This window comes from Saccoglossus kowalevskii, chromosome 6, assembly GCF_978046115.1.
Source record: "Saccoglossus kowalevskii chromosome 6, keSacKowa6.1, whole genome shotgun sequence".
Lineage (NCBI taxonomy): Eukaryota > Metazoa > Hemichordata > Enteropneusta > Harrimaniidae > Saccoglossus > Saccoglossus kowalevskii.
In genome coordinates, this window is record NC_140646.1 from 5,776,153 (window position 1) to 5,800,243 (window position 24,091).

The window sequence follows — 24,091 nt, forward strand, 5'->3', positions numbered from 1 at the left end:
ATAGTGTTTTTACAAAAGAAGAGAGACAGGGATGCAATTGTACGGGCGTAACATTTACAAGAGGACTGACGAAGAAGGCACTTTCGCCAACACGACTAAACTACGTTAGAGACAAATGCTATTTGAAATATCCGGAGGAGAACCATCATTTTCAAAAGACGTGGAAAGAAAAATGCATCAGAAAAATTGACGCGGCCTTGCGCAGAAAAAGATTAGCACCTGCTGCTAACTCTCAATAAACATTTTTTATTCAACATTCATCACTAAGTATTTTACAATTGTGTATTTTTTATTGTTTTGGTTTTCATTGTATTAAATATAATTTCAATATTGTATGTTCCGATGTTTTGTTGTTTCGTCATTATCTTTTTACTGAGCAGTATCCATGTCAGTGTTGATTGGGCGGCGCATGATCGAATACATAAAGAACACCCACTCCGACAACGCCGTGAAATCATGGCTATGCTCGATCTGGCGGATCATATAAAATCTTCCAATAAATGGTCACTGTCCTGAGGTCAGTCTGGAGTGCGTTCGCGTCGCTCCCTCGGGGTGCCCTAAGTGACGTGGCAGTTGTAGCCCGTGGCAACGAGAGGCTTCCCCGAGAAAGTAGTATCACGTGATCGTATTGGTCCGTTACTATGCAAGCGAAACTTGTTTAAAATGTATACAATCAGAGGTACATTACTTGGGGTTTGCAACGCACATAGTACTGTATGGTGACATCATGTCAAGATCCCATTCAAGTCTCATCTCGTAGTTAGCGAGACTGATGCTACTACCTTCTGACATGACATAGGCGGTTTGTAATAAAACAATAAAACACGTATTACCACATTCATAGTGAAAAAATGTAATACATCGAAAATATACAGAAAATATAGTTATCGTAATCCGTCATATCGTGAGCAGCTATTTTGATCCACCTGGACACCCCAGTATCCTAGTTACCTCGGGCATGCGCATTCGCATTTTTCTGAGTTGGAACGCTTATGTGAGCGCGAGATTGTAACGGGATCTTGGTATCATGTCACCGTAGTTGCAAACCCCAAGTAATGTGCCTCTGATACAATTTATTTTACTTCACGCCCAGTTGCATTTTTTACACCTTTTTTACCTATCGATTTGGTCGTTCGCTATGTGTTTCCCGAACTTCTCCGGCTCTGCAAGCAGAGGCGTTAAAAACTGCCCCCAGTCGCCCCAGTTGTGTCACCTAGCAGTCTAACGAAAACTGGGCAGACGCGAGGCACCCCGGGTCACCCCGAGGCGACGACGCGAACGCACTCCAGATAAACGAAACAACCGACGCGAATTGCGGGTCCCTGTTACAAAGTAACAACAAGATTGCGTGAATAATCTGTAACCATTGGCTGGCGGTGCCCTCAAACGTCGGCGTCATGACAACCAGCAAGGCAGCTGTTCAGTTTGCCACGTCTCGTTCTCAGTGTCATTGTTACAGCCTTGAGATTCACATAAAACATACAGCATCTTACACCACGTAAAAACCAACAATTTTACTTTGCCGCCGCATTTGACCTTTACATGAACGTTGTACACGTCGCTACGCCGGTTTATACAGTAGAATTAAATAGAACAAAAGGGTTTGCAACGATTATTCTTTCACAAAATGTGACCTGTTTTACAGACCGGCGCAGGGGTGATTTAACGTGACATTGGTAATCTTACGGTGGGCAGACTGATCACATGCATTACAAAAATAATAACACTCGCACATCATCAAAACAACACACATACACACATGTACTAGTATTTGGAAATCGGGTCGTCACTGAGATTTAGACACTGAATGTTTTTGTTTTCAAAATTACCACGCTACTAATGACGTGAAATCGACAGGCATATACACACGCAAATCTCACCAAACGATCGGGTCTGAGATTAAGATAAACTAGTACTGCCGAAATAATGATTCTATCTGACAAATCTTCATGTTGAAATAAAAAAAAAACATTTGAAATTATTCATCATTTATTCAACACTCATAAATAACAAAGTAACATAGCAGAAGCGATGTTTTCTGTTTTGCTGGGTAAAGAAATTCTGGTCGCGCTCGTGATCGCGCCGAGTTTACTAAGGTGCGCCGTGTCTGACTGATCGCGCCGAGCTCGACATTGGGCTCGCTTTTTTGAGGGCCAGCCCTTCAATGACCTCGCCACTGGCAGGCCATGGCCTCGCCAATGGCGAGACATGGCCTCGCCAATGGCTAGACATGGGCTAGACATGGCCTCGCCAATGGCGAGAACACGTGGGTCCTTGTGTGCACATTGTACTGTACATTGAGATATGACTGGGTAGACTATACATTGAGATATGACTGGGTAGACTGTATACATTGAGATATGACTGGGTAGACTGTATACATTGAGATATGACTTGGTAGACTGTATACATTGAGATATGACTGGGTAGACTGTATACATTGAGATATGAGTGGGTAGACTGTATACATTGAGATATGACTGGGTAAACTGTATACATTGAGATATGACTGGGTAGACTGTATACATTGAGATATGACTGGGTAGACTATACATTGAGATATGACTGGGTAGACTATACATTGAGATAAGACTGGGTAGACAATACATTGAGATATGACTGGGTAGCCTGTACATTGAGATATGACTGGGTAGACTGTATACATTGAGATATGACTGGGTAGACTGTATACATTGAGATATGACTGGGTAGACTGTATACATTGAGATATGAGTGGGTAGACTGTATACATTGAGATATGAGTGGGTAGACTGTATACATTGAGATATGACTGGGTAAACTGTATACATTGAGATATGACTGGGTAGACTGTATACATTGAGATATGACTGGGTAGACTATACATTGAGATATGACTGGGTAGACTATACATTGAGATATGACTGGGTAGACTATACCGGTACATTGAGATATGACTGGGTAGACTGTATACATTGAGATATGAGTGGGTAGACTGTATACATTGAGATATGAGTGGGTAGACTGTATACATTGAGATATGAGTGGGTAGACTGTATACATTGAGATATGAGTGGGTAGACTGTATACATTGAGATATGACTGGGTAGACTGTAAACATTGAGATATGACTGGGTAGACTGTATACATTGGGATATGACTGGGTAGACTATACATTGGGATATGACTGGGTAGACTATACATTGAGATATGACTGGGTAGACTGTATACATTGAGATATGACTGGGTAGACTATGCATTGAGATATGACTGGGTAGACTGTATGCATTGAGATATGACTGGGTAGACTGTATACATTGAGATATGACTGGGTAGACTGTATACATTGAGATATGACTGGGTAGACTGTATACATTGAGATATGACTGGGTAGACTGTATACATTGAGATATGACTGGGTAGAATGTATACATTGAGATATGACTGGGTAGAATGTATACATTGAGATATGACTGGGTAGACTGTATACATTGAGATATGACTGGGTAGACTGTATACATTGAGATATGACTGGGTAGACAATACATTGAGATATGACTGGGTAGACTATACATTGAGATAAGACTGGGTAGACTATACATTGAGATATGACTGGGTAGACTGTATACATTGAGATATGACTGGGTAGACTGTATACATTGAGATATGAGTGGGTAGACTGTATACATTGAGATATGAGTGGGTAGACTGTATACATTGAGATATGACTGGGTAAACTGTATACATTGAGATATGACTGGGTAGACTGTATACATTGAGATATGCCTGGGTAGACTGTATGCATTGAGATATGACTGGGTAGACTGTATACATTGGGATATGACTGGGTAGACTGTATACATTGGGATATGACTGGGTAGACTGTATACATTGGGATATGACTGGGTAGACTGTATACATTGAGATATGACTGGGTAGACTGCATACATTGAGATTTGACTGGGTAGACTGCATGCATTGAGATATGACTGGGTAGACTGTATACATTGGGATATGACTGGGTAGACTGTATACATTGAGATATGACTGGGTAGACTGTATACATTGGGATATGACTTGGTAGACTGTATACATTGAGATATGACTTGGTAGACTGTATACATTGAGATATGACTGGGTAGACTGTATACATTGAGATATGACTGGGTAGACTATACATTGAGATATGACTGGGTAGACTATACATTGAGATAAGACTGGGTAGACTATACATTGAGATATGACTGGGTAGACTGTATACATTGAGATATGACTGGGTAGACTGTATACATTGGGATATGACTGGGTAGACTGTATACATTGAGATATGACTGGGTAGACTGTATACATTGGGATATGACTGGGTAGACTGTATACATTGAGATATGACTGGGTAGACTGTATACATTGAGATATGACTGGGTAGACTGTATACATTGAGATATGACTGGGTAGACTATACATTGAGATATGACTGGGTAGACTATACATTGAGATATGACTGGGTAGACTGTATACATTGAGATATGACTGGGTAGACTGTATACATTGGGATATGACTGGGTAGACTGTATACATTGAGATATGACTGGGTAGACTGCATACATTGAGATATGACTGGGTAGACTGCATACATTGAGATATGACTGGGTAGACTGCATACATTGAGATATGACTGGGTAGACTGTATGCATTGAGATATGACTGGGTAGACTATATGCCCAAATCTGGGTTTTTTAACATGCATGTAGATGAATAGAAACATAAACTTACCTGTTGACATGTGGGTGGAATGTTTTCATAATTCTGAAAATTTAAAAAGAATGATTACAAATTAGTAATTTTCAGTATAGATACAATATATACAGTTAATATTGAAATTTAATTAGCAATGAGAAATTGTTTTGAAAACTCATCAAATTAAGATTCATAACTGTAGTTACTGCCATAAATAGATATGAAATGTTACTAGAAAAAGTAACAGGAACACGCAACAAGAACTCATTGAAATATTTTATTGGATAATTTACTGATATTACAAGATTACATATAACTTTTTCTCTAAAATGGTCTTGATTCTCTTTTCTTTCATTCTACTATATTTTTAGGGCACGTGTTTGTATTAGAAACAGTCATTTAAAAGCATGGGTTCACAATTATAAACTCTGTTTCGGTCATAGTTGCGTGAGGGAGCCAGCCTATGACCAAAACTATAGGTTCAACATTTGTAAAGCCACACACACTATCACTAAGTGTTTTAGATTTGTACCATCAGAAAACAGATAAAATACATTACAGTGCTGATTGTAGGTTAATATACTATCTGATTAAAATCTGATGTATTGTATGGCATGAATTTTATTATTACTATTACTTTAATGTTTTTTGTTACATACTTTTGATTTGGTAAATTTTTAACAAACACTGTAGGTAATGTGTTCATTATACGTTATACACATTGGTATTGGAGATATTAAGAAACAGTACAAACACTGTAGGTAATGTGTTCATTATACGTTATACACATTGGTATTGGAGATATTGAGAAACAGTACAAACACTGTAGGTAATGTGTTCATTATAGGTTATACACATTGGTATTGGAGATATTGAGAAACAGTACAAACACTGTAGGTAATGTGTTCATTATAGGTTATACACATTGGTATTGGAGATATTAAGAAACAGTACAAACACTGTAGGTAATGTGTTCATTATACGTTATACACATTGGTATTGGAGATACTAAGAAACAGTACAAACACTGTAGGTAATGTGTTCATTATACGTTATACACATTGGTATTGGAGATACTAAGAAACAGTACAAACACTGTAGGTAATGTGTTCATTATACGTTATACACATTGGTATTGGAGATATTAAGAAACAGTACAAACACTGTAGGTAATGTGTTCATTATACGTTATACACATTGGTATTGGAGATATTAAGAAACAGTACAAACACTGTAGGTAATGTGTTCATTATAGGTTATACACATTGGTATTGGAGATATTGAGAAACAGTACAAACACTGTAGGTAATGTGTTCATTATACGTTATACACATTGGTATTGGAGATACTAAGAAACAGTACAAACACTGTAGGTAATGTGTTCATTATACGTTATACACATTGGTATTGGAGATATTAAGAAACAGTACAAACACTGTAGGTAATGTGTTCATTATAGGTTATACACATTGGTATTGGAGATACTAAGAAACAGTACAAACACTGTAGGTAATATGTTCATTATACGTTATACACATTGGTATTGGAGATATTGAGAAACAGTACAAACACTGTAGGTAATGTGTTCATTATAGGTTATACACATTGGTATTGGAGATATTGAGAAACAGTACAAACACTGTAGGTAATGTGTTCATTATACGTTATACACATTGGTATTGGAGATATTGAGAAACAGTACAAACACTGTAGGTAATGTGTTCATTATACGTTATACACATTGGTATTGGAGATATTGAGAAACAGTACAAACACTGTAGGTAATGTGTTCATTATACGTTATACACATTGGTATTGGAGATATTAAGAAACAGTACAAACACTGTAGGTAATGTGTTCATTATAGGTTATACACATTGGTATTGGAGATATTGAGAAACAGTACAAACACTGTAGGTAATGTGTTCATTATAGGTTATACACATTGGTATTGGAGATATTGAGAAACAGTACAAACACTGTAGGTAATGTGTTCATTATACGTTATACACATTGGTATTGGAGATATTGAGAAACAGTACAAACACTGTAGGTAATGTGTTCATTATAGGTTATACACATTGGTATTGGAGATATTAAGAAACAGTACAAACACTGTAGGTAATGTGTTCATTATAGGTTATACACATTGGTATTGGAGATATTGAGAAACAGTACAAACACTGTAGGTAATGTGTTCATTATAGGTTATACACATTGGTATTGGAGATATTGAGAAACAGTACAAACACTGTAGGTAATGTGTTCATTATAGGTTATACACATTGGTATTGGAGATATTAAGAAACAGTACAAACACTGTAGGTAATGTGTTCATTATACGTTATACACATTGGTATTGGAGATATTGAGAAACAGTACAAACACTGTAGGTAATGTGTTCATTATAGGTTATACACATTGGTATTGGAGATATTGAGAAACAGTACAAACACTGTAGGTAATGTGTTCATTATACGTTATACACATTGGTATTGGAGATATTGAGAAACAGTACAAACACTGTAGGTAATGTGTTCATTATACGTTATACACATTGGTATTGGAGATATTGAGAAACAGTACAAACACTGTAGGTAATGTGTTCATTATAGGTTATACACATTGGTATTGGAGATATTGAGAAACAGTACAAACACTGTAGGTAATGTGTTCATTATAGGTTATACACATTGGTATTGGAGATATTGAGAAACAGTACAAACACTGTAGGTAATGTGTTCATTATACGTTATACACATTGGTATTGGAGATATTGAGAAACAGTACAAACACTGTAGGTAATGTGTTCATTATAGGTTATACACATTGGTATTGGAGATACTAAGAAACAGTACAAACACTGTAGGTAATGTGTTCATTATAGGTTATACACATTGGTATTGGAGATATTAAGAAACAGTACAAACACTGTAGGTAATGTGTTCATTATAGGTTATACACATTGGTATTGGAGATACTAAGAAACAGTACAAACACTGTAGGTAATGTGTTCATTATAGGTTATACACATTGGTATTGGAGATATTAAGAAACAGTACAAACACTGTAGGTAATGTGTTCATTATACGTTATACACATTGGTATTGGAGATATTAAGAAACAGTACAAACACTGTAGGTACATGTGTTCATTATAGGTTATACACATTGGTATTGGAGATATTAAGAAACAGTACAAACACTGTAGGTAATGTGTTCATTATACGTTATACACATTGGTATTGGAGATACTAAGAAACAGTACAAACACTGTAGGTAATGTGTTCATTATAGGTTATACACATTGGTATTGGAGATACTAAGAAACAGTACAAACACTGTAGGTACATGTGTTCATTATAGGTTATACACATTGGTATTGGAGATACTAAGAAACAGTACAAACACTGTAGGTAATGTGTTCATTATAGGTTATACACATTGGTATTGGAGATATTAAGAAACAGTACAAACACTGTAGGTAATGTGTTCATTATAGGTTATACACATTGGTATTGGAGATATTGAGAAACAGTACAAACACTGTAGGTAATGTGTTCATTATACGTTATACACATTGGTATTGGAGATATTAAGAAACAGTACAAACACTGTAGGTAATGTGTTCATTATACGTTATACACATTGGTATTGGAGATACTGAGAAACAGTACAAACACTGTAGGTAATGTGTTCATTATACGTTATACACATTGGTATTGGAGATATTGAGAAACAGTACAAACACTGTAGGTAATGTGTTCATTATACGTTATACACATTGGTATTGGAGATATTGAGAAACAGTACAAACACTGTAGGTAATGTGTTCATTATAGGTTATACACATTGGTATTGGAGATATTGAGAAACAGTACAAACACTGTAGGTAATGTGTTCATTATACGTTATACACATTGGTATTGGAGATATTAAGAAACAGTACAAACACTGTAGGTAATGTGTTCATTATAGGTTATACACATTGGTATTGGAGATATTGAGAAACAGTACAAACACTGTAGGTAATGTGTTCATTATAGGTTATACACATTGGTATTGGAGATATTAAGAAACAGTACAAACACTGTAGGTAATATGTTCATTATACGTTATACACATTGGTATTGGAGATATTGAGAAACAGTACAAACACTGTAGGTAATGTGTTCATTATACGTTATACACATTGGTATTGGAGATACTAAGAAACAGTACAAACACTGTAGGTAATGTGTTCATTATACGTTATACACATTGGTATTGGAGATATTAAGAAACAGTACAAACACTGTAGGTAATGTGTTCATTATACGTTATACACATTGGTATTGGAGATATTGAGAAACAGTACAAACACTGTAGGTAATGTGTTCATTATAGGTTATACACATTGGTATTGGAGATACGAAGAAACAGTACAAACACTGTAGGTAATGTGTTCATTATACGTTATACACATTGGTATTGGAGATACTGAGAAACAGTACAAACACTGTAGGTAATGTGTTCATTATAGGTTATACACATTGGTATTGGAGATATTAAGAAACAGTACAAACACTGTAGGTAATGTGTTCATTATACGTTATACACATTGGTATTGGAGATATTAAGAAACAGTACAAACACTGTAGGTAATGTGTTCATTATACGTTATACACATTGGTATTGGAGATATTGAGAAACAGTACAAACACTGTAGGTAATGTGTTCATTATAGGTTATACACATTGGTATTGGAGATATTAAGAAACAGTACAAACACTGTAGGTAATGTGTTCATTATACGTTATACACATTGGTATTGGAGATATTAAGAAACAGTACAAACACTGTAGGTAATGTGTTCATTATACGTTATACACATTGGTATTGGAGATATTGAGAAACAGTACAAACACTGTAGGTAATATGTTCATTATACGTTATACACATTGGTATTGGAGATATTGAGAAACAGTACAAACACTGTAGGTAATGTGTTCATTATAGGTTATACACATTGGTATTGGAGATACTAAGAAACAGTACAAACACTGTAGGTAATGTGTTCATTATAGGTTATACACATTGGTATTGGAGATACTAAGAAACAGTACAAACACTGTAGGTAATGTGTTCATTATACGTTATACACATTGGTATTGGAGATACTGAGAAACAGTACAAACACTGTAGGTAATGTGTTCATTATACGTTATACACATTGGTATTGGAGATACTGAGAAACAGTACAAACACTGTAGGTAATGTGTTCATTATACGTTATACACATTGGTATTGGAGATACTGAGAAACAGTACAAACACTGTAGGTAATGTGTTCATTATACGTTATACACATTGGTATTGGAGATACTAAGAAACAGTACAAACACTGTAGGTAATGTGTTCATTATAGGTTATACACATTGGTATTGGAGATATTAAGAAACAGTACAAACACTGTAGGTAATGTGTTCATTATACGTTATACACATTGGTATTGGAGATATTAAGAAACAGTACAAACACTGTAGGTAATGTGTTCCATCACAAAAGAGAATATATCAAATTCTATTACACTTACTGAGAATACTTTTGGTGAAAATATATGTATACTAACAACGAGAAAACAGTGAAAAATGAATCAACATGTTTTTGTTTTTTTGCTGTTTTTTTTCTTAGCTTGGGATCACAAGAATGTAAACTTATATTAACCTGACAATATTTTATTGAAATTGGACAAATATAACATTCTTGACAACTATATGAACCCAATTACTGAAGAAAATTTGAAAAGAAAAACAAGCATTGACAATACTCGGTTCCTGTTCTAAATTTAATTTGGCTAAAAAGCAGCATGATGTGATTAGTCATAGCTGGCAAGGTACAAATGTACTGTAATGGACAGAGTACATTTGGTTGAATCACTAATAAATGCACCAAAATTCAGTATGTAGAATAATTGTACTAAGTTTGAATGAAATCATGCAAGTCATGTACCTGTAAACCCAATATGTATGATCCTGATACAAGGCCATCTATATCTGTGAGAAATGATTTTAGACAAAATACCGTCAATTCAACAAAATAACTATGAGTACAGTACGTATGTGCAAACTTTCAACTGAATCAGGCATTATATTAGTGAAGAATAAGCATGGACATAGCCAAAAACAAAATTGCCACCAGTTTTGTCATTTTTGTTGAATCTCAAAGAGCGGCCTTGCAGTCAGTAGAGCAGAGAGCAGTGGTAGTTACTAGGTGGATAGAAGTGAAATGCATCACAGTTTGGTAATTGTGGCAATGGTCACTGGAAGAGCATATCCCGTAAGAGGAGACATAATCAGGTATGTAATGTAAATAATGATAATAATCATCTTTATTGTTATCGTATCCTCTATGGGACTTTGATTGAAGAATACAATAAAGGTATAGCAATGAAAAAAAAAAAAAATTTAAATGAGATTAAAAGAATATAAAACAAAGGTATTAATAAAATATAATAAATGAAAGTAAATGTTTTTATTCATTTTGAATAAACAAATGTATAACCGATGATGTGGGTGTACAGGAAATTGAAGCTGAAACATTAAGTTGTTGTCACTATTACCAGAATATATTTTTGCATTATTTGGTTACTGCACATGTGACTGAATTGAGAATGACAAAGTTAGACAATATGACAAAGTAACATGTGATATTGGGATGACCTTGACCCTTCTTTGAAAGATTTTGAGGAGTGACCTCCTGACCCCAAATACATAAGCAATCAACATTTGACCTTGAGATGATGCTAACCTGGGGCCTTGAAGATTTTGAAGTGGTGTTTTAATCTTTCCCACCTTCACTGTTCAGTACCACCCATATAAAAGCAGCAAACGTATAAACCTTGAAATGACCTTGACCTGAACTTGAGCATTTCTGGAAAACATTGGCCCATCCAGCCTAGCTTTCAACTGATACAGTTGTCTACTGGGGTCCATGCATTATACATAGCCCATATATACAACGGGAAAACCCCCAAAAAACAAAAAAGGTAATAATTAAAGCTGCAAGCAGGGAGCCCAAGCATATATTCTATAAATAATGAGGTCAAATGATACACATGATACAAAACTGGTTAGTTTGAATGATTAGTACCATGAAGACGAAATGCAGTTGGTTCCATATATTTTTTTGAGATATAAAGGTTATGAATATTAATGAGTTCACATGACCATATATGGTCATCTGTTATTTTAATCAAATTTCTTATTCAATCTCTTGTCCAACGTTGTCATAATAACACAGGATTCATCTTCCTAACTGCAACAGTGTTTGAGATATGATTATGCATATTAATGAGCCCACATGACCATATATGGTCATCTGTTATTTTAATCAAATTTCTTATTCAATGTTGTCATAATAACGTGTAGTTGCCAAACCATGTGACTGATCAAAATAACATTATTTTTCTCATATGGAGCTAAGGCTAGACATGGTAAATATAAAAACATCTAGTAGATTGGTTGAATCACCTCTGAGAAACAAGTGCCCAGACTTTTGGTCAATTCCGCCTAAAATCCAAGATGGCCAAACCATGTGACTGATCTGAAATCTTTTTCAGGTTTCTGAAAGAGTTTGATTTAGAGATGCCATGCAGCAATATTGAAGATAATCGCTCAAGTGTGGTATGAGTAAAAAACTACTTCCTGTTGAGAACAAACCCAAAATGGCGGCCAAACCATGTGACCAATCATAATGAATTTCTCAAATCTAAATCTGCTCCATATGTCGAAGCTAAGTACTGAATATGAGAGCATTCTGCTTGGTGGTTCTGAAGAAGAAGATTTTTAAGTGTTTTTTGCGGTTTTTAGGAAAAACAAAATGGCGGGAAAAGTCGCGTGACCGCTAAAGTTTTTATTGCTGATATTTATTACACATGAGTTGTACTATATACCATAACAAAATCTAGACGCCTAGACCCTCAGAAAGTGGTCAAACAGCCACTTCCGGTTTTATTTCAATCCAATATGGCTGCCAAACTAATTGGCCAATCAAAATTCTGAAAGCATGTTGCACCAGTTCATATTAGAGACTATCAGCATAGAGCATTTTCAGACTATTCGGTTCAGCGGTTTTCTCAAACGGCTTGACGAAAAAAGTTACGGAAGAAAGAAGAGATTAAAGCCGCAAGCGGCGTCACCGGGGCCCAAGCTGACAAGATTCTGTTTCATAATTAATGTGGTCACATGTTAGACAATCAGGTAGCTTGAATTATCAGTAACATGAGGTCAAAATGAAGTTGGTACCATGTACAAAAATGTATTTACCTGGTTTGGTTATCGAAATATGGTTTTCAGGATATATAATGAGCCATGTTCTTATGCACTATAATGAGATTACATAATCATATATAGCCATTTCTAATGTCAGTTACATCTTTCATTCAATGTCTTCATAATGACATGAGTTACATGTCCTGCTCTGCGCCAGTGTTTTAGATATGACTGCTTTGCATATTAATGAGTTCACATGACCATATATGGTCATCTGTTATTTTATTCAAATCTCTTGTTCACTGTTGTCATAATAACACAGGATTCATCTTCCTTACTGCAACAGTGTTTAAGATATAATGGTTATGCATATTAATGAGCTGACATGACCATATATGGTCATCTGTTATTTTAATCAAATCTCTTGTTCACTGTTGTCATAATAACACAGGATTCATCTTCCTTACTGCAACAGTGTTTAAGATATAATGGTTATGCATATTAATGAGTTCACATGACCATATATGGTCATCTGTTATTTTAATCAAATCTCTTGTTCACTGTTGTCATGATAACACAGGAATCATCTTCCTAACTACAACAGTGTTTGAGATATAATGGTTATGCATATAAATGAGTTCACATCACCGTATATGGTAATCTGTTATTTTAATGAAATCAATTGTTTAATGTTGTCATAATAACACAGGTTTCATCTTCCTAACTCCAACAGTGCTTGAGATATATCAGTTATGCATATTAATGAGGTTAGAAGCCCCCACCCCTTAGGCGCGCAGCGACAAAACCCAGCCACGTGCCATTCGGTTGAAAGAATGCATCTCAAGAGTAGAATGCACATATAAAATTTTAGCCAAATCAGACTAATACAAAACATGTAGTTGCATAATTTCTAATTTCACAAAATCCAAGGTGGCGGCCAAACCACGTGACTGATCAAAATAATATTATTTTTCTCATATGGAGCTAAGGCCAGGCATGGTAAATATAAAAACATCTAGTAGATTGGTTGAATCACCTCTGAGAAACAAATGCCAAAACTTTGGGTCAATTTTGCTTAAAATCCAAGATGGCGGCCAAACCACGTGACTGATCTGAAATCTTTTTTAGGTTTCTGAAATAGTTTGATATACAGATGCCATGAAGCAAAATTGAAAATGATCCCTCAAGTGTTGCCAGAGTAAAAAACTACTTCCTGTTTAGAAGAAATCCAAAATGGTGGCCAAACCACATGACCAATCGTAATAATTTTTTCAAACATAAATGGGATTCACATATAGAAGCTAAATACAACATATGAGAGCATTCTGCTAGGTGGTTCTGAAGAAGAAGATTTTTAAGTGTTTTTTGCCGTTTTTAGGAAAAACAAAATGGCGGGAAAATCACATGACCGCTAAAGTTTTTATTGCTGATATCTATTACACATGAGTTGTACTATATACCATAAAAAAATCTAGACGCCTAGACCTTCAGAAAGTGGTCAAACAGCCACTTCCGGTTTTATTTCAATTCAATATGGCTGCCAAACTAATTGACCAATTGAAATTCTGAAAGCATGTTGCACCAGTTCACATTAGGGACTATCAGTATAGAGCCTTATCAGATCATTCCGTTCAGCGGTTTTCTCAAACAGCTTGACGAAAAAAGTTACGGAAGAAAGAAAGAAGAAAGAAGAAAAAAACGGACAATAAGAATAGGGGCCTCGCCCTTCGGGCTTGGGCCCCTAAAAACCGGACAATAAGAATAGGGGCCACACCCTACAGGTTTGGGCCCCTAATAACTTTCCAAAAAAATAGAAATATGAGCACCAAATGAACAAACTTGAGAGAGGACCAGCCCATGTGTCTACATTATAAAATTCAAAGCAATGTGGCAGGCAGTTTCGAAGAAGTCAAAAATGTGCAAAAAAAATATATACTGTAAAGGGGTTAATTATTCACTGGGTTTTAATTTGGCTTTTTTCACTGACTGGAAAATGCGCTAAATTAAAACCCAGTGAATATGTAAAATTGAGCATGGAACACATTATCCAAATGATAAAACAGTGAATTTTAAATCCACTAAATATGCCTGAAACACTAAATCAGTGAAATTTAAACCCAGTGAAAATTAGTCATTTTACAGTAACCGCAAGCAGCATCATCGGGGCCAATCTGATTAAAATCTGATGTAGTGTATGGGCTTTAATTATTTTGGCTATAAACTTATCTTAATTTTATTTGTTATTACTTTTGTTATTAATGCCTTTTTATTTTATTATTATTTTACTTTGATTTTGGTTTTTTTTTTAATTCCGCCCTACATACATCTGATTCGACGCCTATGCAAGTCCCGTTCAAATCTCGCGTAAGTAACAGCCAATCACAGGCTGTCGGTTGCTTACTTTTCAGTGTATACAGGCAATCTTTCTGTACATTATATTTTGCCCGCTTGAATAAACCATTAATAGAATATTGCTTGTATATTTTTATTTACAAGAGAAATTCTACAGCATTTTACAAGTTTTGTCATTACATTGAATATTTTTTTCACTTCCACAACAAATGCGTACACTTCCTGATACATCTTCGCCAGCCAAGGTTCATTTATTCAGTCATCGCCTCAATTTTACATCAAACACTGAGCATAATTATCTAGAATGGAAGCAAACAAATAAGTAAATCGTAATGATTAGAACACTGTAAACAGCTATAGTAAACAATGCAATATTAACAATATTAACATAAAAATGACTTTGGTTGCATTTGACAATGATAAACTCACCGAAAAGCTGTTATTCTCGGTTGCTAACGTCGGTATAATCCGCCATTTTATTTGAGCGTGTTCACCACCTGACTCTGCCCGGTGACGTCATCATGTGCGCTATAGAAGGAGGTATGTGATTCGTTGACTAAAATCGTCGATAGTGGGTCTCGTTGAAATCTCGTTACATAGGCATCGGGTCAGATGTAGGTAGGGCGGAATTAATAAAAAATCAAAGAAAGCTTAGAAAGAACTCCCATGTGCTGAGAGTATTGGAGACACATTAAATATAATTCGAAATTACTTAGCTGAAAACTAATTATGCAAATCAGAAAATTAATATGACCAGATTTGAGTGTAAAACTAATGAGGTCTGCGCAATGTAACAGAAAATCTATGTCTCCAAGTTTAATTGAAATGTGATTAGAACCAAAAAATTATGAATTATTATGCTTATTAGGGAATTAATATGAACAGATTTTTACCCCAAACTAATTAGGTTTGTACATTGTCCTAGAGCATCTTTGTACTAAGTTTCATTGAAATGGAATAATTAGTACCGTGAAAACTCCAAAATTTCGACCCCTCTAAAAATTCGTACGCCTATTTATTTGCCGGGTTTCGGTGTTTTATTTACCTCCAAATTTTCGACTCCACTAAAAATTGCCGACTCATTCTTATTCGAAAATTGCGACCAGTTTTAGTTTTCCCCCAAATGAAAAAAAACCCGATGTGAGCGTTCAAACGGGACCTTCCTCAAAGGCATGAATCCGGGTTTCTGATTGACTGAGAGATTTTTATTTTATTGGTAACGAAAATATATTCTAAATAAACGAAGTTTCAAATAAAAACGAACACAAAAATCTCGGCATGCTGCGTTTCTGAATTGTTGATCATTACTGTACTCAGTAGTGATTATAATAATGTACACAAAATAAATTTGTTGAATGGTTATGAAATACAAATAAAAGTCAACTTAGTTTCATCGTAAGCGAATGATTCCGGTCTCGCATAAACGTTTGATGCTGTAGGATATCCGTCATGTTCTCTTAGGTCAAATAGGTCAAATCGCTAATTAACCAATCAAAAAGCTGGATGATGCCAACGTGTTCAAATTACCATAGCTTATTTAAATATGTTAATGTTATTGAACGCAATGCGGAAGAGATTGATGTTGTAGTACGATATTTTGGCTTGGATTTTGATGCGAAAACGGCATGATTTTTTTTAAATAAAAAAATTAGTTGTTTTTAAAAAATAAACTGGTCATCTGAAGAATAATTTAACATTGTTCACAGTGATAACAGCTCATTCTCGAAAGGAAGCTTACCCGCTCACGCTAGTCACGATAAAAATCATACACGTGTACTCTTGAATAGACAGACGTCAATGACTACGGTAAAACTTAGACTCTATTTTAGCCGGCAGGATTGATTGAAATGTCCGAAAAATGACGCCAAAATACACCTTAAAAGTCCCATTTTATTTTCTTAAATCCCATTTTATTTTTTAATCCAAGGGCGAATTTACGGCAGTATTTGGTCCCTCAAATAAGGGACACGTGAGCTTTGATTCTAACCGGATACATTGCACTGGGTCGGGGAGATCGTTTGCTAAACTTCCATGTATCTTTTGTCCAATGGGTACCTGTACTTCGAACATTCGCAAGTTTTCCTAGGTAGTGCGAGACAGCTTTGTCTTTTGACCTATTAGTTTTGTGCTGACCTCTTCTCCGCGTCTTGATGTTTTGTTTTGCTTGTCATAATACTCACTGATTGATGACTTTGTTTAGATTTTGAGTTACAACTCGGCCACGACCTTTGCTTTTACCGTGAAACATGAGGAAGTTTACGTCAATTGACGGACATTGCATTTTTTAAAAACTAATGAAGCACACTGTCTATCATCCCCATTTTTTTTTGCTGATTTCTATTCTGAAAAATTCGACCGTCCGAAAATGCACCTTAATTTTGACTCTAAAAACACGTCACATTTCTAACACCAATTATTTAAAACCGGTCGAAATTTTGGAGTTTTTACGGTACTTTAGATATCAGTGTGAAAGCTTAAAATTGGTTAATTATGCAAATTAGGTAATTAATATGTACAGATTTTAACCCACAATTATTCAGGTCTGTCTATTGTCCTACAGCATCCATGTACATTCATTGATATGTGATGTATAGTACCTGAGATATCAGTGTGAAAGTTGGTTAATTATGCAAATTAGGTGATTAATATGCACAAATATTTACCGGAAACTAATTGGGTCTGCATAATTCTAGATTCATTGAAATGTGATGATTAGTACTTTAGATATCAGTAGAAAAGCTGAAAATTAATTATGCAAATTAGGTAATTAATATGCACAATTATTTACCCTAAAACTAATCAGGTCTCTGCATAGTCCTAAAGGATCTATGTACCAAGTTTCATTGAAATGCGATGATTAGTACTTGATACCCGTGGAAAAGCTGAAAATTAACTAATTATGCAAATTAGGTGATTAATATGCACAAATATTTATCGAAAACAATCAATCTCTGCATAGTCCTTGAGTATGTAAGTACCAAGTTTCATTGAAATGTAATGCTAACTACTTATATCAAATGCTGAAAATTAATTAATTATGCAAATTAGGTAATTAATATGTACTGATATTACCATAAAAACTATCAGGTCTGTGCAGTGTCGTATGACATCTGTGTACCAAGTTTCATTGAAATGTGATGATTAGTACTTGAGATATCAGTGGAAAAACCGAAAATTGACTAATCATTATGCAAATTAGGTAATTAGTATCCACGGATTATTACCAAAAACTAATCAAAACCTAGCATTAGTTCAGAGCATCTATGTACCAAGTTTCATCAAAATCCAATGAGTGGTTGTTTAGATATCAGTGGAACAGTCATGGAACCACTAAAAAATAGCTAATTATCATGCAAATTAGGTAATTAATATGCACGGATTTTTACCAAAAATTAATCAAATCTGCGCATATGTTCAGAGCATCTATGTAACAAGTTTCATCAAAATCCAATGAGTGGTTCTTTAGATATCAGTGGAACAGTCATAGAACAGCTAAAAATTAGCTAATTATCATGCAAATTAGGTAATTAACGAGCATGGATTTTTACCAAAACCTAATCAAATCTGCGCATTGGCCCAGAGCATCTATGCACCAAGTTTCATCAAAAACTGATGTATGGTTCTTGAGATAGCAGTGGAACAGTCGGACACACATACACACACACACACACACACACACATACACACATACTGCAAAGACTCCCATTTTGTGCTTCGCACATGGGAGTCAACAACAAAATCAAAGTAAAATAATAATAAAATAAAAAGGCATTAATAACAAAAGTAATAAAAAATAAAATTAAAATAAGTTTATAGCCAAAATAATTAAAGCCCGTACACTACATCAGATTTTAATCAGATTGCATCGGGTCCATCTAGTTCATTATTAATGAGGTCACCTGATTGCCATAGGGGGAGTTTAAATGATCAGTACCATGTGGTTAAAATAAAGTTAGTTCCATGTATTTACCTGGTTTGTTTATCAAGATAATGATTCAGAATATATAATGAGCCATGTGCTTATGCATATTAATGAGGGTACCTGATCATACATGACCATTTCTTATTATGTACATGTTTTGTTTCATTATGGCACTGATTGCATGTCCTGCTCTGCAACAGTGTTTAAGATATGACAGTTATGTATATTAATGAGATTAGAAGTCCCCTCCCCATGGACGCCTTGCCACATTACCTAGCCATGTGCTATTCAGGTGAAATAATGCATTTCAAGAGTAGAATGAACAAACAAATCAGACAAATACAACAGGGCTTATACCACTAATTGAATTTCCATAGACGACAATGTTAACATACATGTATGACGAGATTGCTATATGAAAATGATGAAGAAAGTTGAAAACATGGCTCAAAAATGGGAAAACAACATGCCAGTAATCAACCATATGAAAAAAACTAACATGTTGGCCAGCTCAAACTCTTACAAATCTCGGATAAACAAGACACATCTACTGTATTTAGATTGCACCTAGAGAAATCCATCCATCCATCCAAACCTACCCATCCACCCAAACCCACCCACCCACCCACCAACCCAAATACCACCCACTCACCCACCCAAATGAACAAATCTGAGAGAGGTTAACATGTAGTACCTATATATGTAATATCAAAGCAATTAGACTTGCGGTTTTTAACAAGAAGTCGAAAATATCACTTTTTATCAAAAATGACAAAAAATATTCACCAAAATTATAGAATTGAACAAATCTGAGAGAGGTCTACTCAAGGTACCAAGTATCAAAGCATTCAGGCTTGTAGTTTTCAAGAAGAAGTCGAAAAAGTAAAACATTGACACGGACGACGATAGACAATCACTCGTATGATAAGCTCCACTCGACAAAGTCGACAGCAGAGCTAAAAAATGTTTACATGTGATGTCATGAAATGAGTAGGTGTGGTATGAATAGTAAGGCAATCCAGCTGACGGTTTAATTGCTCTCAGAAACAGTTCCAGAAATGTTCAAGTCAGAGGATTTATAAATTTTGAGGACCCGTACGCCATATTTAATTAAATGGTAATGAAAACTGATTTACAAATTTAAGTCATCAGACATGGTCAGTGTGTTAAGTTTGAATGTGAATGGCCAAAGCATGACCAAGACAAAACTCAAAAGCGTTTCCAAACAGTTTGTAAAAGGACTGTGGTTACACACATTATTCCAATTCAAAACAACAATATACAGATTACAAAACGTGTTCCTCTCGAAGACAACAAATAATGTCCATATATACATGTAACTTGTTATTATTTTCTGGATGAACAGCACAATATGTAACATATGGATGACAAAAGCAGACATGAATGGCACAAATGTACTGTATTGGAAATAAAACATAGCTGAATAAAATCACTTTGGCTAACACTGTTACCATATTGTACATTATGAAAAACGCTGATGTCAGATTCAAGCAAACTATGGAAGGTAGTAGGGGAGTAGAGAGAATAAGTTTTAATCCAGATTTATATTTTTTGTTCCAAGTCTTATTGTCATTTTTCCTTTCAACCCAACATCGCTTTCGCTTATTTATTCAACAAAACTGGATGTGACTGCAACTTGCTATGCACATGAGAAAAGAGGCAGCAGTATATATGTACATGCACAATACAGTTCACATGACGTTATAGGACATTGACAAGGCATGCCACAAAAAACAAAATACTTGTTAGTTCTTTTCCAGCTGTTTTTGTAGTAAAATTGTTTCTGTTTGAGAACAGATAAAAACACACTTTGTTTTCCCGTGTATTTATTTAAAAGGTCTAAGTGGAGCTTTGTACAGTACCAGACATTTTCAGATAAGATCAGTTGGTTACATGTGATACTGCGATGTGCAATGTTGAAAAAAACATGACTTTTATGCAATAGTTTCACTATTTTGCTTCTTGTCTGTCTATGACTAACTGTGTTTTAAATATGTGTATGAAATGACATGTGTGTGAAATATGATGGTAGGACCCTGGTGGGATCATGGAAATCTGTTAATGGAATAGAATATCTTTGTTTTACAAGGATCTGTGATTTTTGTGTAAATTTATCTACATAAAACTCATAACAATGCTTCGGACCTGAATGCTGAACATACAATGTAATTGAAATATGGGAATAAATCAAAGTGATCATGGCATGATCAACTATGCGACTTCGATGTATTAAACAATACATATTCCTTGTATTTATTTTAACTTTCTGTGGCTAATGATAACTGTAGTATGGAAAATTGTTTTATCGCAATGTAAAGTGTAACTACCATAGGTGACAACGTCAAGAAGTCATGTCACTCCACTTAGGCGTTATCGGTAGTATAGGCCTTCTCACTGTGATGTCTTATGTTTACATTTTTGCTAACCAGCATACAATTGTCTGATAACAAATGTCACTTACTGATCAGCAATAGCTCACTATCTGTTGTGATAATGCCGTTATCAACAAGTTGTTTTATATGCAGGGACACAACAATGCCATTATCAACAAGTTGTTTTATTTGCAGGGACACAACAATGCCGTTATCAACAAGTTGTTTTATTTGCAGGGACACAACAATGCCGTTATCAACAAGTTGTTTTATTTGCAGGGACACAACAATGCCGTTATCAACAAGTTGTTTTATTTGCAGGGACACAACAATGCAGTTATCAACAAGTTGTTTTATTTGCAGGGACACAACAATGCCGTTATCAACAAGTTGTTTTATATGCAGGGACACAACAATGCCGTTATCAACAAGTTGTTTTATTTGCAGGGACACAACAATGCCGTTATCAACAAGTTGTTTTATTTGCAGGGACACGACAATGCCGTTATCAACAAGTTGTTTTATTTGCAGGGACACAACAATGCCGTTATCAACAAGTTGTTTTATATGCAGGGACACAACAATGCCGTTATCAACAAGTTGTTTTATTTGCAGGGACACAACAATGCCGTTATCAACAAGTTGTTTTATATGCAGGGACACAACAATGCCGTTATCAACAAGTTGTTTTATTTGCAGGGACACAACAATGCCGTTATCAACAAGTTGTTTTATTTGCAGGGACACAACAATGCCGTTATCAACAAGTTGTTTTATATGCAGGGACACAACAATGCCGTTATCAACAAGTTGTTTTATTTGCAGGGACACAACAATGCCATTATCAACAAGTTGTTTTATTTGCAGGGACACAACAATGCCGTTATCAACAAGTTGTTTTATTTGCAGGGACACAACAATGCCGTTATCAACAAGTTGTTTTATTTGCAGGGACACAACAATGCCGTTATCAACAAGTTGTTTTATTTGCAGGGACACAACAATGCCGTTATCAACAAGTTGTTTTATTTGCAGGGACACAACAATGCCGTTATCAACAAGTTGTTTTATTTGCAGGGACAACAATGCCGTTATCAACAAGTTGTTTTATATGCAGGGACAACAATGCCGTTATCAACAAGTTGTTTTATTTGCAGGGACACAACAATGCCATTATCAACAAGTTGTTTTATATGCAGGGACACAACAATGCCGTTATCAACAAGTTGTTTTATTTGCAGGGACACAACAATGCCGTTATCAACAAGTTGTTTTATTTGCAGGGACACAACAATGCTGTTATCAACAAGTTGTTTTATATGCAGGGACAACAATGCCGTTATCAACAAGTTGTTTTATATGCAGGGACAACAATGCCGTTATCAACAAGTTGTTTTATTTGCAGGGACACAACAATGCCATTATCAACAAGTTGTTTTATATGCAGGGACACAACAATGCCGTTATCAACAAGTCATTGTCAATGACACGTCCCCGTTCCGTTCATATTTGAGTGGCATATACATTCAAAGCAGATCATGACCGAAATGCACCTGCATATGTACAACACATTGTACTAAATCTGAACAAAATCCATGCATGCATGACTGAGATCCGGTTCTGGAATTGTGAAAATACGTGATTTTAATGCATTTTCGGCCTTAAAATGGCCATCATTCAGCTATTGCTAAGCGGATCATGAAACAAATGCACATATCTATTTGTGACATGATGCACCATGTGTGTGTGAAGTTTGAACTTGATAAATCCAGACATGTCTTGGATACGGATCCAGAACTGAATTCTTTAAGAAAATGGCCGCCAGTCGGCCATTTCGAACTTGATCCGAAAAAAAAAATGACGTGCATCAAGGTCCTATTATGTTTAATGTAAGTACCGAATTTGAACAAAATCCGTCCATGCATAACTGAGATCCGGGTTCGGAATGGTGAAAATGTGCGATTTCAATGCATTTTCGGCCTTAAAGCGGCCGCCATTAGGCTATCGTTAATGGGACCATGAAACAAATGCACATACATATTTGTGACATGATGTACCTTGTGTGTGTGAAGTTTGAACTTGATCAATCCAGACATGTCTCGGATACGGATCCAGAACTGAATTCTTTAAAACAAAATGGCCGCCAGTCGGCCATTTCGAACTTGATCTGAAAAAAAAATGACGTGCATCAAGGTCCTATTATGTTTAATGTATGTACCAAATTTGAATGAAATCCGTCCATGCATAACTGAGATCTGGGTCCGGAATGGTGAAAATGTGCGATTTCAATGCATTTTCGGCCTTAAAGCGGCCACCATTTGGCTATCGTTAATGGGATCATGAAACAAATGCACATACATATTTGTGACATGATGTACCTTGTGTGTGTGAAGTTTGAACTTGATCAATCCAGACATGTCTCAGATACGGATCCAGAACTGAATTCTTTAAAACAAAA

General features: G+C 35.4%; 1 protein-coding gene across 3 annotated transcripts in view; it reads right to left on the reverse strand.

Moving 5' to 3' along the window:
- Window positions 1-24,091, reverse strand: part of LOC102801849 (Golgi apparatus protein 1-like) — a 171,349-nt gene that overhangs the window by 138,956 nt on the left and 8,302 nt on the right. For all 3 annotated transcript variants that reach the window (XM_085499987.1, XM_085499986.1, XM_085499985.1), the window contains exon 2: window positions 4,753-4,785. In XM_085499987.1, coding sequence (XP_085356113.1) covers window positions 4,753-4,785 — 33 coding nt within the window. The remainder of the gene's footprint in view (window positions 1-4,752; window positions 4,786-24,091) is intronic.